We start from the raw sequence: 15,838 nt of genomic DNA, 5'->3' as shown, positions 1-15,838 counted from the left end.
GCTGAGTTCGAGTTGATGTCAGTCAGTGTTTGAGCCTAGTCGAGCTGAGGCCAGCTCGACTCGATGTACACCCCTAGTCTTTACTTTGCCAGGTTATGCGCTTTCAAAGAGGATTAAGTAACTTTCAGTAAAATACTAAGATCTAGATATTTAAACTACAAAAGATAAATTAAAAATAATGGTAAAAACCAATGGAAATACGAAAAAGAAAAAGAATACAAAGTTTTTTGTTACTCCTTTAAGTCACATTTTCAGATATAAAAGTTCCTCGAAAGAGGCGACCGTAGAGGATACTTTCTGTGATGTTAGAGCAGAACCTACTACCTCGAGTGTTCAAAGCAAGAGAATTGTAATATACATACTAGAAAAAAATAGATCAAGAATACGATGTTCGTTTTAAAGTTGAAATAGGATGAAAAGATTGAAAGACTATAAGAGATCGATAGAACAAATTAGAGTTAAAATCTGTCTCTATCTCTCCCTAGCTTTGGACTTTGGCCTCTTTGGAATCTCTCTTGCTCTTTGGATGAAAGCCTCCTGACTCTCTGGACTCTCGATTCTCTTGAGTCTCGACTCGCTACCTTTGAAGGCCCCCTTGTTCTGAAGGCGCGCAAGAACCTCCTTTTATAAGGATTTTGGGAAGGATATGTTCGGACCTCACGAACCACATAGATTTGGTTTTAGAAATAAGTTCGGGTGAATTAGACCATCCCATGGGTTATGTATGGGCACAGCTCAACATCCGTATAGGGCTCATGTGGACCGTGCCATTGTATAATTAATGGGGTTGGTAAAGTGTTAACGTCTAAACGGTTAAGCCGGGGCCGTTTTAGCACAAAAACAATTGAGCCACAGTCGGCACTTTTTCTTTTTCTTTTTCTTTTTTTTTCCAAAATTGGCTCTAAATGGGGTGTTCTATCAAAACTGGCCTTGACGGATCATTTCTACCATGTTTGCCTTAATCTGATCCGTTAGCTGCCATCTTGCATGTTTTGAGCCGAATGCTTGCTCTTATAAAGGGCCCACCCAAATTACAAAGCCAAATAGTCATATTTTGATAGTGGAGTGTCAACACACTTGATAGAAAGTCTTGGCACAAATGCAGGCTCCCTTGGAAAAGATTTAAATGGTCAAACTTTAAAACGGTCCAATCTTAAAATAATTTTAGGTTATCTGTCATCCACCACAAGTCCCATCACATAAACCGTTGAATCTTCAGAAAATCTCATCAACTTTAAAACTAATCTTTTAAAACTATATATGCAACGTCGAATGGGAATAATCAGTGATTTTCAAAGACGATATAAATTAGGAATAAAATAACTACACATGTATGTTATTTTAAGATGGTCCACTTGAGCTTAGATCCGCCACATCTTTCGGCTCATGCCGTAAAATAATCTGAAAAAACAATGGATGGCATGAATATAGCACATACCCTCATGGTAGGGCCCACCTGTTAGGAGGTTTAGTTTTGTCCAATTTTTAAAGTAAAATTCCCACTTTAAACCAAATATCATTATTTATCACGATTATTTATTTACCATCATTTACCGACATTTACAGTTAACCAAATGACGTGGGGATGAATGTGTTGAGGTCGATCATCATCTTCGTCAAGGATAACTACTCCGAATTCACAGAGCTTCTTTGGACTCCTGACAGATACTTCTCGAATTCATGAGGAAAAAATTAAGAAAAATATAAATAAATTCTATAAAATTCGTAATTTGATTGATTATTATCCCATATCTATGTACCTTACACCATTAATATAGAAAAAATAAAAATAAACTTTCGCTAAAAGAATCCTAGCATAATTATAAGTTATTTCTAAAAAAGAAGAAAATCTAAAACTCTAAAAATAAAAAAATTATAAAAATTTGGAATTACTAATAATAGCAAAAAATTCCTAAAAATTCGTTTTGAGCTGAAAGCACGTGTTTTCTGACGAAAGGGACAAATGCGACCCAACGCGTGGGTCGATTCACCTTGGATAGCCCGTTTCAGTAAAGATTGATAGGTTGTGCGTCCTGTAACGATAATCGGATCAAAAGTTACAGTCAATTTACGGTCCACCTTCTTTCGGCCCAACCATGCTAGGAACGTATCTATGACACATTCTACATCACCAAACAAGCCCTAAATATCTGTTCTCCTTCTATGATAATGAACCATGGGCAAACAGGCTAGGCCAGGCCGTTCATCATTGGCCCAAGCTTTGCCTGGCTGGGATACCGTTCAATCAAACCTGGGCCCAGTCCTAAATTATTCCCTGGGCCGTCCCTGACCCGATTTTAAGGCTGGGCCTAGGCCCTAGATGGCTGGCTTTCCTGGGCCACCCGGGCCATGGTTACCCCTATTAGCTGGACAGCTCCAAATGATGGCCCAGATCTTACAAATGAAATGCATTGGCATGTGTTGTGAATCTCTTAGAGCTGATCTTCTGGTAGCTTGATCTAATAAAAAGTTGTAAGTCCGCTTAGATACAACGTCTTTGATTTTCTGCTTATGTGACACTTCAGTGAAACATCCAAACCGAGATAGATCATACCATGAGGATCATTTGGAGTGAAAATTGGAACAGTCCACTAAACAGATGGGCCACACACATAGGTTGAGTCAACCATTGCCTGATGAAAGGCCCACCATATGGTTTCAGTACAAGATGATCTTCATGATGCAGATCACCTACTACAATGCTTGGATGTTATACACAAGTGATGCATCACAGAAAATAAAAACATTGTATGTTAACATACAATTAATAGTTGTATATGATCATTTCCCATTAATGATTCTAGCAAAGAAGAAGATATCTCAAATCCATTCCAAGTCAACATATCATCTCTTCTTTTGAATCAAACATAGCCGTCCAATAAATAGGCCAACTCTTCAATTAGCTATAGCCTAAATTCTACATAGATGAAATCCAAACGATCCGATCTGATAGCTTGCTTTGTTCTATCAGGATACTTTTGTTCAAAGGGCAGCAAGAATGTAAATTGATCACTCTATATTAGGATCGTATGACACGTGGGGATTTTAGGCCATGCCCATCCAATAAACGACCCATGATTGCTTGGCCCACTAGGTGAGAACTCTGTAATCAAAATTCTGTTTTAGAGTCTCTATTTTGAAAAAAAAAAAAAAGCTTATATAATTGACTAAATATTTAAAACTCTTAATATTTCCAAAGATGGACAGAAAAGAATGATATTGTTGGGCAAACCGAGTTAAACATGTTTACTCGATATAAAAACTTTAGGGGCCAATTTAGAAAATAGAGATTGGAAAATTGAGTAGGAGGTGTTAAAAAGTGAAGTAGAGACGGACTAATTTAGATTCGGACTACTTAAAAAGGAAATATTTGAGAGAGAGAGAGAGATAAAGAACACCATTCAACTATCTATATTCATTATTGTTCCTAAATATTAAAATTTTAATTAAAATATTCTATATATATATATATATATATATATATATATATGGGAAAAGGTACTATGCGGCTCGACCTCGTGATAAGCTCCCATGAGGTCAAGCTGTGTAGGCCCCACCGTGATGCGTGTCAACCATCAACACCGTGCATTTGATGGGTCCCCTCTAAATTATGGGATATCCCAAAAATCAGCCGTATGCGGAACTCAGGTGGGCCATACCATCTAAAATCATGTGAAGACACCGTTAAAACATATAAAAGCACTTGGTAGGGCCCACCTGAGTTTTGAATGCTGCTGAAACTTGGTCTAAACCCTCATGCAAGTGGGACACACATAATGGATGGGCTGGATTTGCAAACCACATCTCGGTGGGCCCAAAAAATGATTATGAATGTTTTAATGGTGCACGGCCCCTCCCCACTTCTGTATGTGGTGTGGCCCACAAAAGTCACGGATTGACTTGAATTTGAGACCTAGGCCCACAATGGAATGGTGCATCTGACTGATGGGGTAGATGTTCGAAACGCATCACGGTGGGGCCCACACAGCTCGACCTCATGGGATGCACTCGTGAGGTCGAGCGCATAGTACCTTTTCCCTATATATATATATATATATATTCCATTTTCTTCATTTTAATGTTTGTTTTAGTCCCAATTGTATTAAACTTGAACTTTTCATTCTTTGATTTTCTGGCAAATTTTCTTTTTACCATATTTTTAACAGTCGAGATCATAAGAGATATTGATCGCCGAACAACTAAAACGAGTGGCTCGGGTGCTCTAAATTTACATATCAAAAATTCAAACAGGCATAATCATGGAGTAATTGTACTGAGGGCCGTATCTATATCATAGGTGTTCCTTTTGGCATCTGTTCTGCGTAGAAGAAGAGTAGCCAATGTCAAACATTTCCACTTAAAATAAGTTTTTTTTTTTTTTAATTGATTAAACCATGGTATTATATATATATATATATATATCTATCTGGAAAAGGTTCTATGCGCTCGACCTCACGGGTCATCCCATGAGGTCGAGCTGTGTGGGCCCCACCGTGATGCGTTTCGAACATCTACCCCATCAGTTAGATGCATCATTCCATTGTGGGCCTTGGTCTCAGAAATCAAGACAATCCGTGACTTGTGTGGACCACACCACATATAGAAGTGGAGAGGGGCCGTGCACCATTAAAACATTCATAATCATTTTTTGGGCCCACCGAGATGTGGTTTGCAAATCAAGCCCATCCATTATGTGTGTCCCACTTGGATGAGGGTTCAGACCAAGTTTCATCAGCATTCAAAACTCAGGTGGCCCCCACCAAGTGCTTTTATATGTTTTAATGGTGTCTTCACATGATTTTAGATGGTATGGCCCACCTGAGTTCCGTATAGGGCTGATTTTTGGGATATCCCATAATTTAGAGGTGACCCATCAAATGCACCGTTTTAATGGTCGACACACATCATGGTGAGGCCCACACAGCTCGACCTCACGGGAGCTTATCATGAGGTCGAGCGCATAGTACCTTTTCCCATATATATATATATATATATAGGAAAGCATTTTAAAGTAACAATAGGAACATTTAGGTAATTAGGCAAAACGAAATGTTGTTGCACAGGCATTATCTTGCTTTTCAAAACTAGAAAACTTTGATACAGTATAGAAGTTGATATACAGGTACTAAGAAATTGTATATTTGGAATATAATGAAATCAAACAAAACCATACAACTTGTGGCCCCCAATTTATATGGCTCTCAACTAAAAATAACATTGATTTGTTTTCCCAGCCAGCTGATTGGTTGGATATTTAACAAATGTGAAAATACAAATGTCAATGGTTCAAATTTGACAAACAAATGCTTATTAATCAGATATTAAGCTGTTTAAATCAATTTCCGTTATCTAAGGTGTGTCCCATGATTTGGATGATTTAACTGAGCTAATGCATGCATGCCACATGAAGTAGCCGAATATCAACCATCTAACAATGTCAGAGTACCAAATAACTCCCCTTTTTCAAGGTTACCTATCCATTTTTTATTAAGAGACCATCCGTTAGAATGAGTCGAGAATGGAATATAGGTACTGCTAGATAAATGACCTTGGCTCCTTACTATTCCATCATTATTAGGACCATCCCGCCACCAGTGCACTTGAAGTAAAATCCACGCCATCCACAGCACGTCGAGGCAATGGGGCCACTTTCACAAAATCTAAACTGTTGATAAAAGGGCCCACGTAATACTATTTCGGCATTAAACACCTACTGGTTGCATACTTTAATAGCATTCACACATTGGAATAGGAAATAGTTTTGCCCAATTTATTCAACAGGTCCAGAAATGAATGGGGGAGGGGCCAAAGATCAGACTCTGTGGATATTTAACCCTTTAATCAACAGTACAAGTGCAAACTAAGAGCCGAGGAATGGATGAGATTTGATGAGAAACAGTCATTTATTAGTTGATTGGGATGGTATGATGGTTTGGATCATCATACACGTAGCATTGTATGGTACAAGATAGTTTGGGTGCGTTCCCATATCAATATCAGCAGGCCTTTACATGGGCAGTGTTTGATCGACCCATATTATCAATATTGCACCTCACTGATACGAAACTCCATCAAGGTAGCTGGGATTTTTTGGTTTCAACACGATAAGTCACATTATATTGACGGTATATATATAGAATGCGATATAAGGCGACATATAAAGATGCATCGATGGTAATATTGTCGATGCTCGATGCATTCATCCTGACAATGTATTGTGAGGTGACTCGAAATATTCGGAAAAAAAAACTTACAATTCCATTTTTGTGTCAAATCTTCTACTTTTAATTCATTATTTTTGTAAATTCAATCCACTGTCTTATTATTTGGAGAAAAATAATTTTCTTTTGGAAATCAAGATAGGATAGCTGATGGGCTAACTTTCAAATGGTGAGTTTTTATTTTGATTTTTTTTTTCTTTTGTAAATCACTCAGAATTAATAGAACTAAGATAAAAATCCATGATGTTGCATGTTTTGCATAAATCAATTATGGATTTCAACCGTCAATTTGGAGATTTTGGATAAATTGAAAAAAATTGGAAAATAAATAATTAAAAAAATAAAAAATCTTCTATTTCAATCATTTAAATTGCAATTAAACTATGAAAAAGTAACGTTGAACATGTTGGAGGTTAATTTACAGATTGACGGAGGTTTGTAGATTTTATATATATATATATATATATATGGGAAAAGGTAATATGCGCTCGATCTCATGAGTCCATCCCATGAGGTCGAGCTGTGTGGGACCCACCATGATGTGTTTCGAACATCTAATCCGTCAGTCAGATGCACCATTCCATCGTGGGCCTAGGTCTCAAAAATCAAGTCAATCCGTGACTTTTGTGGGCCACAACACATACAGAAGTGGGGAGGGCCCTTGCACCATTAAAACATTCATAATCAGTTTTTTGGGCCCATAGAGATGTGGTTTGCAAATCCAGCCCATCCATTATGTGTGTCCCACTTGCATGAGGGTTCAGACTAAGTTTCAGTAGCATTCAAAACTCAAGTGGGCCTCACCAAGTGCTTTTATATGTTTTAACGGTGTTTCACATGATTTTAGATGGTATGGCCCACCTGAGTTCCGTATACGGCTGATTTTTGGGATATCCAATAATTTAGAGGGTACCCATCAGATGCACGGTGTTGATGGTCGACACGCATCATGGTGGGGCCCACACAGCTCGACCTCACGGGAGCTAATCGTGAGGTTGAGCGCATAGTACCTTTTCCCTATATATATATATATATATATATATATGAAAAATTGTGGTCATCACCTGATGCTGCTACATTTTTCAAACCGAATGGCATTATCTTAAAGTGTCTCCCCTTTTAAAAGAGAAACAACTACCAATAATTTCTTTGAATTTTTGAAAAGAAAATTTTTTTTTTCAAAAAATCTAATTTGATTGGTTGTTATTTATCTTCAATTCACAGGTATTTTAGGAGTGTTTGTTGATATTGACATTAATTACACTCTAATAAAGTTACACTCTGATATTAATATCCTATATCTAGCATTAGATCCGGATGAGCATACTAATCTACTTCAAAGAAGATGAGTACCAATGTTATGTTAGAGAATATCTTTATTGGTATCATTCTACTATGGCTTGGGCACAATATTGTCGGTTTGTGGATAAGCAATACTATAGCTAGCCCCATTGAGACGGAGATGATGACTTTAAACCACTTAACAACCCTATAAAAGTTTGAGGCAAAGCCACAGACATCACAGATCATTTCTGTCTTCTTTTGCTTTAGCGATATGAATTGATTTTGAATATAATTGCATCACTTCTATTAGATAACGCATAATTTAAAACCTTATAAAAAGGAAACATATTATATGTACTTTTTTTTGTGATTTTTTGATTTTTTAAGTATGTATTGATGCCTTTTTTAATATCCCCTGAAATTTTATTGAAAATTTTAATTAATTTCCCATTGTTTTCAAAAAACAGCGAAACAATAAGCCTTACATCTGACATTTCCCATGGGATAACCAATATGTTTCTGTATTCCAAGGGTGCGACACATCCATCAATGCCGATATGGACAATATTGTCCATGGTTACCTAACTAGCTTGGTGTTCTGGGTGGGGGCAGAAGACAGAAGTGTTTTTATCTTAACCAAGATTTGGATGCAAGCCATCAATACGCGTGGGGAACCAAAAACAACTCCCAAACACACCCAAAATGTGATGACAGAAGCTTGCTTTGCATCAACCTCGCAAAGGTTATTAGAATTTGAATTGTTTAAGTCAAGTGAACTTAAAGACTTTTGGAATAGATTCTGAGCTAATTTGACTTTCAAGCAATTTTCTTGCTTTGCAAACTTTTTTAAGTTCCCACTGCATAAATTCGGGCAACTAACAACTGCCAAGGAGGGAGTAGGTCAAAGTCCCAACTCCAAACTATTTCATTCCCAACTCCAAACTATTTCATTCACTTGATATATTAACGCCCATTTGGATACAACTCCCACAAAATCCCCTTTGCCACTTTCCCACTATAGCAACATTTTCAGTCGACTGGCTGAAAACCAATCATCTTTTTAGCGATATTTCATTGAGTGCTGGATAAAGCAAAGGCTGCGAAAGTGCATCCAAATGCACAGCTAGAAAAGGGTTTTGTCTGAAAACAGTGGTTAGGTGTGAAAACCCACTTTTGAGGGTGTCCAAATGGGCCATAAGGTTCTTTACACTTCGATTTGGACAAATACCAAACACAACTCACTGGCCTACAAACTATAAATTTCCAATATACGAAGTAACACACCAACACCCTATAAATTGGAAATTATCATCAATGCTTAACAGTAGAATCTTCGCTTTCTTGCTTTTTTTTTTTTTTAAGAACAATGAAACACATGTAAACAGTTGCATTCAACAGTAGAGGGTTTGTTAGGATGTTTCCATTCTCGCAGCGGATGGGTTGCACCCTTGATCAAAACGTTAGTGAGATAACAACAGAGACAAGATTTGGAAGGGAAAATAATTAGAAAGACAGAATCAAGGCGGATGAATTCTGCTGAAATTACCAAACAAATCCAGATTTGGCAGTATATCTAAACTGCCTGGAAAGTATAGCATGCAGAACATAAGATGGTGTGTTTTGTTGCACCAAAGTTCATGAAATATCATGGAAATATGCACCAGATTAGACTGCTCAATCATTAAATTTCATGATATTTGGTGCAGCCAAACAGACCTGAAACAAAATTAAATGTATTGGACATTAGTTTTCTCAACTACATTTACATTTTAATAGATAAAAAAGCTACAAGCCTACAAGGCTACGATCCTGTTATACTACATATATAGCATGCATACATGTTATATTATGCACATCGGTACATTAATTCATCTAAAAGATGCATCAAGCAGCTAGGCAAAAAAGCATGAAAATGATACCCATTATGAAAATAACTATAGCCTGCAGAGAAACCAACACAAAATACTACCAATATATAGAATGTCTCACACCCAACTAATTGTAGATGAGAAAATCATGCAACTAGTTGGGTGTGGGGCCCACCATCATGCATGCATGACCTCCAACCCATCGGCCACAGTTGCCCCATCTTGAAAATGGGATGCCCCAAGAATCAGGTTGATCAAATAGTCAGGTGGGGCCCACGTGAATTTTTGGGTGGTTATCCTTGAGACGTAGCTGATACATACGATAGGCAGGTTGTTTGAGCTTGATACCATCAAGAATTTCTAAATAATGCATGGGAACATATTCATCTTCCAAGCATTTTTCCTTTCCAATATTTTCTATTGGAGATCCCCTCATTCCTTTTATCAAGCATAATGATGCGAATGGCCCTATTTTTTGTTTGTGGGCCACCTGATTGGATCAACCTGACTTTCGCGGCTTTCCATTTTCATAGTGAGGCAACCTTGCAGGATGTGTTGGATGCCATACAAATACCACGGTTGGCCCCAAACCAACTAGTTGCATGATTTTGTCATCTACAACTAGTTGTGTGATGTGTGTGAGACATTCTCATCAATATTTACCAGATGTCTTTTCTCCGGCTGTGATTATGTAAGGTTCGGCGTCGAGAAGCATCTTCACCACCTCTCTCATGGAAGGGCGCAGAGATGGCAGCTTAGTAGTGCATAGAACAGCAACCTTCAAGACCTTGATCATGTCTTCCCTGGCGGGCCCTGACAACCTGCGGTCAAGAACTTCAACAACATCTTTACGGCCATCCAGATGAGTCGAAACCCAATAGACCAAGTCCTTTCCTTCTCCATATCCAGGTTCAACCGGACTCCTTCCCGTCACTAGCTCTAACAGGACAACCCCAAAACTATAGACATCGATCTTTTCAGTCACCTTGAGGGAATAGGCAAGTTCTGACAAGAAAATAAAACAACATCACAATGACCATTGGCACTTGCCCAACTTCAAAACAAAAACATAAACTTATGAGATGTTTTTGAGTAATTCACATGAATTGTTGTTGGAATATGCATGCACACATATGCATGTAGAGCAGTCAATAGGCTCGGGCCAAGCAAAATCAATGTTTTGAATAAGCCCAATCTGCAAGCCTGGACTGAACGGTTCAAAATCTGGGTTGAAGACAAACCCTGGTCCAGCCCATTGACAGACCTAGAGCATGCACATGGACAAAGTTCAATAAGCAGAAAACCCATGAGATTTGGAGTGCATAAACCATATCATCGATGATACCGGAATGCATATCAGTGGTATTGAGTAGCAAACCTGCATTCATGAGATACAAATCCCTGTGGCTTTGGTAATAATGCTTAGAAAGGAGAAAATCTAGACACTAAAAACGTGTCTGAAAATCAGACTGCTAATCATAGACTGTAGATCAAGATGCCATTTATTAGCGGCTTCGGTCACAGGACAATATCGCTTTGTATAATCACCAAGCAATTTATTCTCCCCGTGATTCCATTGCTCAAGCACAGGTTTGAGCAATTATCTGTAGAACTTTCATCAGTTGAAAGAAAAAACAGACATACTACTGGATGAGATGAACAAGTTAAAAGTAAGTAATATTATTTCTGATTCCGTTATTCAAAGTTTACCTATTTATAAATAGAATTAGAAACTTGTGAGCCACTAAACCAAGCAACCAAAAATCCACTTACCAAATCAAGTAGCTGAAAATCAGAAGCAATGCAAATCAAATGGTGCAGATCAAACAATGGATGGACCCGAAAGGACTAAATCAATGGCTCAGACAGAGTTAGCAATAACAATTATACACTAGAACATTTTTAAAATTCTTATTAGAAGAAAACTGTTGGTGTATGATTTCCTAAATATTTCTAGAAATTCCAAAGACATAATTCCAGAGTACAAAGCAGTTTGAAACTCACCAGGAGCAATGTAACCATGAGTGCCGGCAAAACAGCTAGACTCCAACCCCCCTGATGCAATCTTCGCAATACCAAAATCTGCAATCTTCGCTTCATAATCCTCATCAAGTAAAATGTTGGTAGACTTTATATCTCTGTGAATAATGGCAGGTGAACAATCATGGTGAAGATATGCGATCCCCTTTGCAGCTCCCACAGCAATGGCATACCGACGTGCCCAGTCCAAATCCAGCCGCCCACCATCAATTTCCCGACGAAGGGCTTCAGACAAATTCCCATTTGCCATGTACTCTAAAACCAGAAAATTTAAATCCCCTCTAGTCAAGCACGCATAAAGCTTCACTATATTCCGATGCCTGATCTTCCCCAAAATGTCGATTTCTGCAGTCAAAACTTTCACTTCATTTCCTTTCCACACCTGCTTCACAGCAACTATTCCCCTGCTCTTCTTCAGATCCAACCGATAGACTTTCCCTGTACTTCCACTTCCAATAAGTTTCTCCTCCTCCAAATTACATATTTCTTCTGCATCGAATTCCCTGTGATGGAAAGATTCAAGTTTCCAATTTACACCTTTTCTGAGGCTTGCTTCTGGATCATCTTCTTCATAATAGTCATTGATCTTGAAACTCCTGTAACTCAAAAGCGCCAGACCTGCTAAAATGATAATTGCAGCCGATGATATGATGCAGATCAAAACCAGTTCTTTTTCAACAGTTCCTTTGTGGGCATTTCCAGGACTGCAAATACCCATTGCAGAATTTCTTTGGTTTCCAATTTTTTGGTTAATACAGAGGCCAGGGTTGCCAGAAAACGCCCGGTCTCCTCCCATCATCAGAAGCTCAGAAGGAACGCTTCCTGATAACCGATTTTCAGAGAAATCAATGGAACTTAGCTTCAATGTCTGTAAATTCTCAGGAATCAAACCCGAGATCATGTTCCGCGATAGATTCAGACTGTTCAAAGAGCTCAATAGGGACAGTGTTTTGGGAATGCTGCCAGTAAGAGAATTTTCCGCAAGATCCAACTCAACCAATCTCATACATTCACTGAGTTCCGATGGTATCAATCCAGTCAGTGAGTTTTCTTCCAGATGCAAAGAAGATAACTGCTTCAAGTTTCCAATTTGAGAAGGAATTTTACCATAAAAAGAATTGTTAGAAGCAGAAAGTTTCTGTAACAGAGCGAGATTTCCAAGTTCCAAAGGGAGCTCACCTGAAAACTTGTTGTTCTGTAAAAGCAGCTGAGTCAAGACAACTGAATTACCTATGTCTGGAGATATTCCTCCAACAAAACCATTATCTGAGAAATCTATCATATCTGCATTAGGTAGTCCCCAAATCCCATCTGAAATCCGCCCAAATAAGCGATTCTGGTTGATCCTTAACCTCTCCAAAGACTTGCATTCTGCATAAGCGTCCGGAAATTCACCCGAGAAGCTGTTATCCAAAGCAAGCAACTCCCGTAACTTCTTGTTTTGGCATAAGAATCTTGGAAACTCACCAGAAAACTTGTTCTCTGATATGTCAATACTGTCAAGCGGTGAGAACCGACCAAAATTCGCCGGGAATTCCCCTGAAAAACTGTTCCTGTAAATCGAAAAGCTTTCAAGATGCTGCAAATTCCCAAACCCTTTTGGGATTTCTCCTGAAAAGTAGTTTTCATATACTTGAAAAACCACCAATTGTGTCAGGTTACCGATACCAGCAGGCAATTTCCCTGAAATCTGATTTTTCGAAATGTCAAGTTCGTGTAAAAGTGTAAGGTTTGCAAACTCTGGTGTGATTTCTCCGGTGAAATTGTTCTGAAAGAGCTCAATCTTACTGAGCTTCGATAAATTTGAAATTGCTCTTGGGAAATTCCCAGTGAGCTTATTGCAGGAGAAATCTAACGTTTCGAGCAACTTCAATTCAAATATTGCGTTTGGGATCTCCCCTCGAAAATTACAGCTAGCCAAATAAATCAATGTCAGGTTCTTCAAATTTCCAAGGCTTTCTGGAATCTCTCCCTCTTCAAAGTCATTCCAAGCAAGGCCTAGCGAAGTCAAGGCAGATAATTTCGAAATCCAGCTCGGGAACTCGCCAGAGAAGGCATTTTTCGATAAGTCAAGTTCTTGTAAGTTTCTCAATACCGAAAGATCCGGCAAATGGCCTGTAAGATTGTTATCAGAGAGATCTAAAAATCGCAGATTACTGCAATTAACCAACGGGAGAGGAAAATTGCCGGAAATGGAATTCGACAAGAGGACGAGGGACTGTAGGCTCCGGAGGTCAGAGAGGGAAGGGGATATCTCGCCTGAAAGGGACTGGTTCTTAAGGGAGATTCCGGTGACTTCACCAGAAACCGGATCGCAAGAGATGCCTGAGAAACTGCAGGGGGATTCTGAGGCTTTCCAGTTTTGCATGGAATTCAAAGGATCCTTTAACTGATTTTTGAATTGGAGTAGCGCTTGGGTTTCGACCGTTAAGGCATCTGAGGGCGGGAAAAGGGCGAATGAGAAGAGAGTGGTTAGGAAAAGGAGGGAAAGATGGATTTTCGCAATTGAGGGAGGAAACAAGGGTAAAAATGTCATTTCACAAGCACGGAATCTTTTCAAAAGCAACGCCATCAATGACTGTCCCCTGAAAAAGACACACGAAAGCGATAAGTGCCCCTTTTTATCGCGGGCTACAGATGAGAATAAAAAGGACAAGCATCTAGAATCGGAAATACCCTCGTGGTTTCCGATAACCACGATAATACCAGGAAAAGTTCGTGGCTGCTCATTGGGCCCCACATGCTGAGTAGAATGACGATCGGAACCGTCCATGTGGTGGAATTTATGGTATACGGGCCACCAATAGCATACAAAACCACCGAGAAACTTCATGAGCCGCACCTCCACATGGAGGTGAGTTAGTGGGTGTTACCTGACCATGGCGCCTACCTTGATGTTGTGTTGTATATCCACACGGTCCATCCGTTTTTTGAGTTTATTTTAGGACGTTGTTCTAAAACTTAAGAAAATCGAAATCTCAGGTAGACCACACCACAAGAAACAGTAGTGATTGAACGGCACCGTAATGATAAATTCAAACAAACCTCGATGAAGGGAAAATACAAAGATCAGTTTGATCCAAAACTTTTGTGGCCTACCTGAGAATGGATCTGCGAAAATTTTGGGATCAAGTTCTAAACTGAGCTGGAAAAACCGATGGACGGCATGGATATACAACAGATTCATAAAGGTGGGCCCCACATGGTCAAGGTAACACCACTGACGAGTTTTCCGGGTAACACCTAATCCGCTCGCCTTCCACGTAAAAGCGACTTACAGCTGAAAGCTACTTTAACGTTAAAGACAGAACTTAAAAAGTTAAACATTTAAATATCACCACTGAAGTATGGTAACGGTACAATAGCCCATCTATGGTTGTAAGGAGAGTATAGAGAGTATGGACGGTTCAAATCATTGGACCATCATAAAACGTGGCCTGGTTGTTGGGGCAACGCACACTGAATTCTAAGTCGCGACAGACACAAAACGAGCTCTGCCAAATGGACGCGGATAAGGTGGTGTTCCCAACGCCACCCGCAGCGGTGGTGTTGTTTTGTGTTGAGCGCCGTGGGGCCATACGATGATTGTGTTTTATATCCACGCCGTACATCCGTTTTCCCCTCTCCTTTTAGGAAACGGATTGGCTACTCCCCCTGCCACAAGCCCGGTGGCTGGTGGTCGGTGCTCTGTGGACCCACCATGATGTATGTGTTTCATCCATTCCGTTAATACATTTTTAAAGATTAATTCCAAAAATGAGAAGGATAAAAATCTCAGGTGGACCACACCACAGGAAAACAATATTGATTGGATATCCACCATTAAAATCCTCCTAAGGCCCATTGTACTGTTTATTTCATATCCAATCAGTTGATTAGGTCATACAGGCCCAGATGAAGGGAAAAAACAAATATCAGCTTGATCCAAAACTTTATGTCCAAAAGCTTTTTAATGGTCGACACTCATTCAACACTGTTTCCTATAATGTGGTCCACTTGAGATTGGGATATATCTCGTTTTTGGCCTCGTACCATAAAATGATATGGAAAAACATATGGACAGCATGGATGAAACACATACATCATGATGGGGCCCACAGAGCACCGACCATCAGCCATTGGATGGTGGCAGGGGGAGTAGCCAATCCGTTTCCCTCATTTTAGTCATGAATCTTAAATGAAGCAGATCCGAAGCTCCACAGAAAACAGTGGTGATTGAACGCTCACCATTAAAACCTTCTTCGAGCCACGGAAGTTCTTGATCAGGCTGATATTTATGTTTTCCCTTCATCCAGATGTTAATGACCTTATCAAGAGGTTGTATGAGAAATAAACATTACTGTGGGCCCTAGAAAGGTTTCAAAGGTGGGTGTTATAATCATCACTGTTTCCTGTGGTGTTATCCACTAGAGCTTCGGATCTACT

At 39.2% G+C, this 15,838-nt stretch overlaps 1 protein-coding gene across 1 annotated transcript; it reads right to left on the bottom strand.

The window, feature by feature from the left end:
* Positions 1-9,501: 9,501 nt before the first annotated feature.
* Positions 9,502-14,051, bottom strand: LOC131242815 (receptor protein-tyrosine kinase CEPR2-like). Its single transcript, XM_058241711.1, has 2 exons — positions 11,378-14,051; positions 9,502-10,378 (listed from the first exon to the last, which is right to left on the bottom strand). Exons 1-2 carry the CDS (start codon positions 13,983-13,985, stop codon positions 10,026-10,028), a joined length of 2,961 nt encoding a protein of 986 aa, XP_058097694.1. The 5' UTR covers positions 13,986-14,051; the 3' UTR covers positions 9,502-10,025.
* Positions 14,052-15,838: the final 1,787 nt, after the last annotated feature.

Source organism: Magnolia sinica, chromosome 4 (genome assembly GCF_029962835.1).
Source record: "Magnolia sinica isolate HGM2019 chromosome 4, MsV1, whole genome shotgun sequence".
Lineage (NCBI taxonomy): Eukaryota > Viridiplantae > Streptophyta > Magnoliopsida > Magnoliales > Magnoliaceae > Magnolia > Magnolia sinica.
This window is presented reverse-complemented; position numbering and strand designations above follow the sequence as displayed.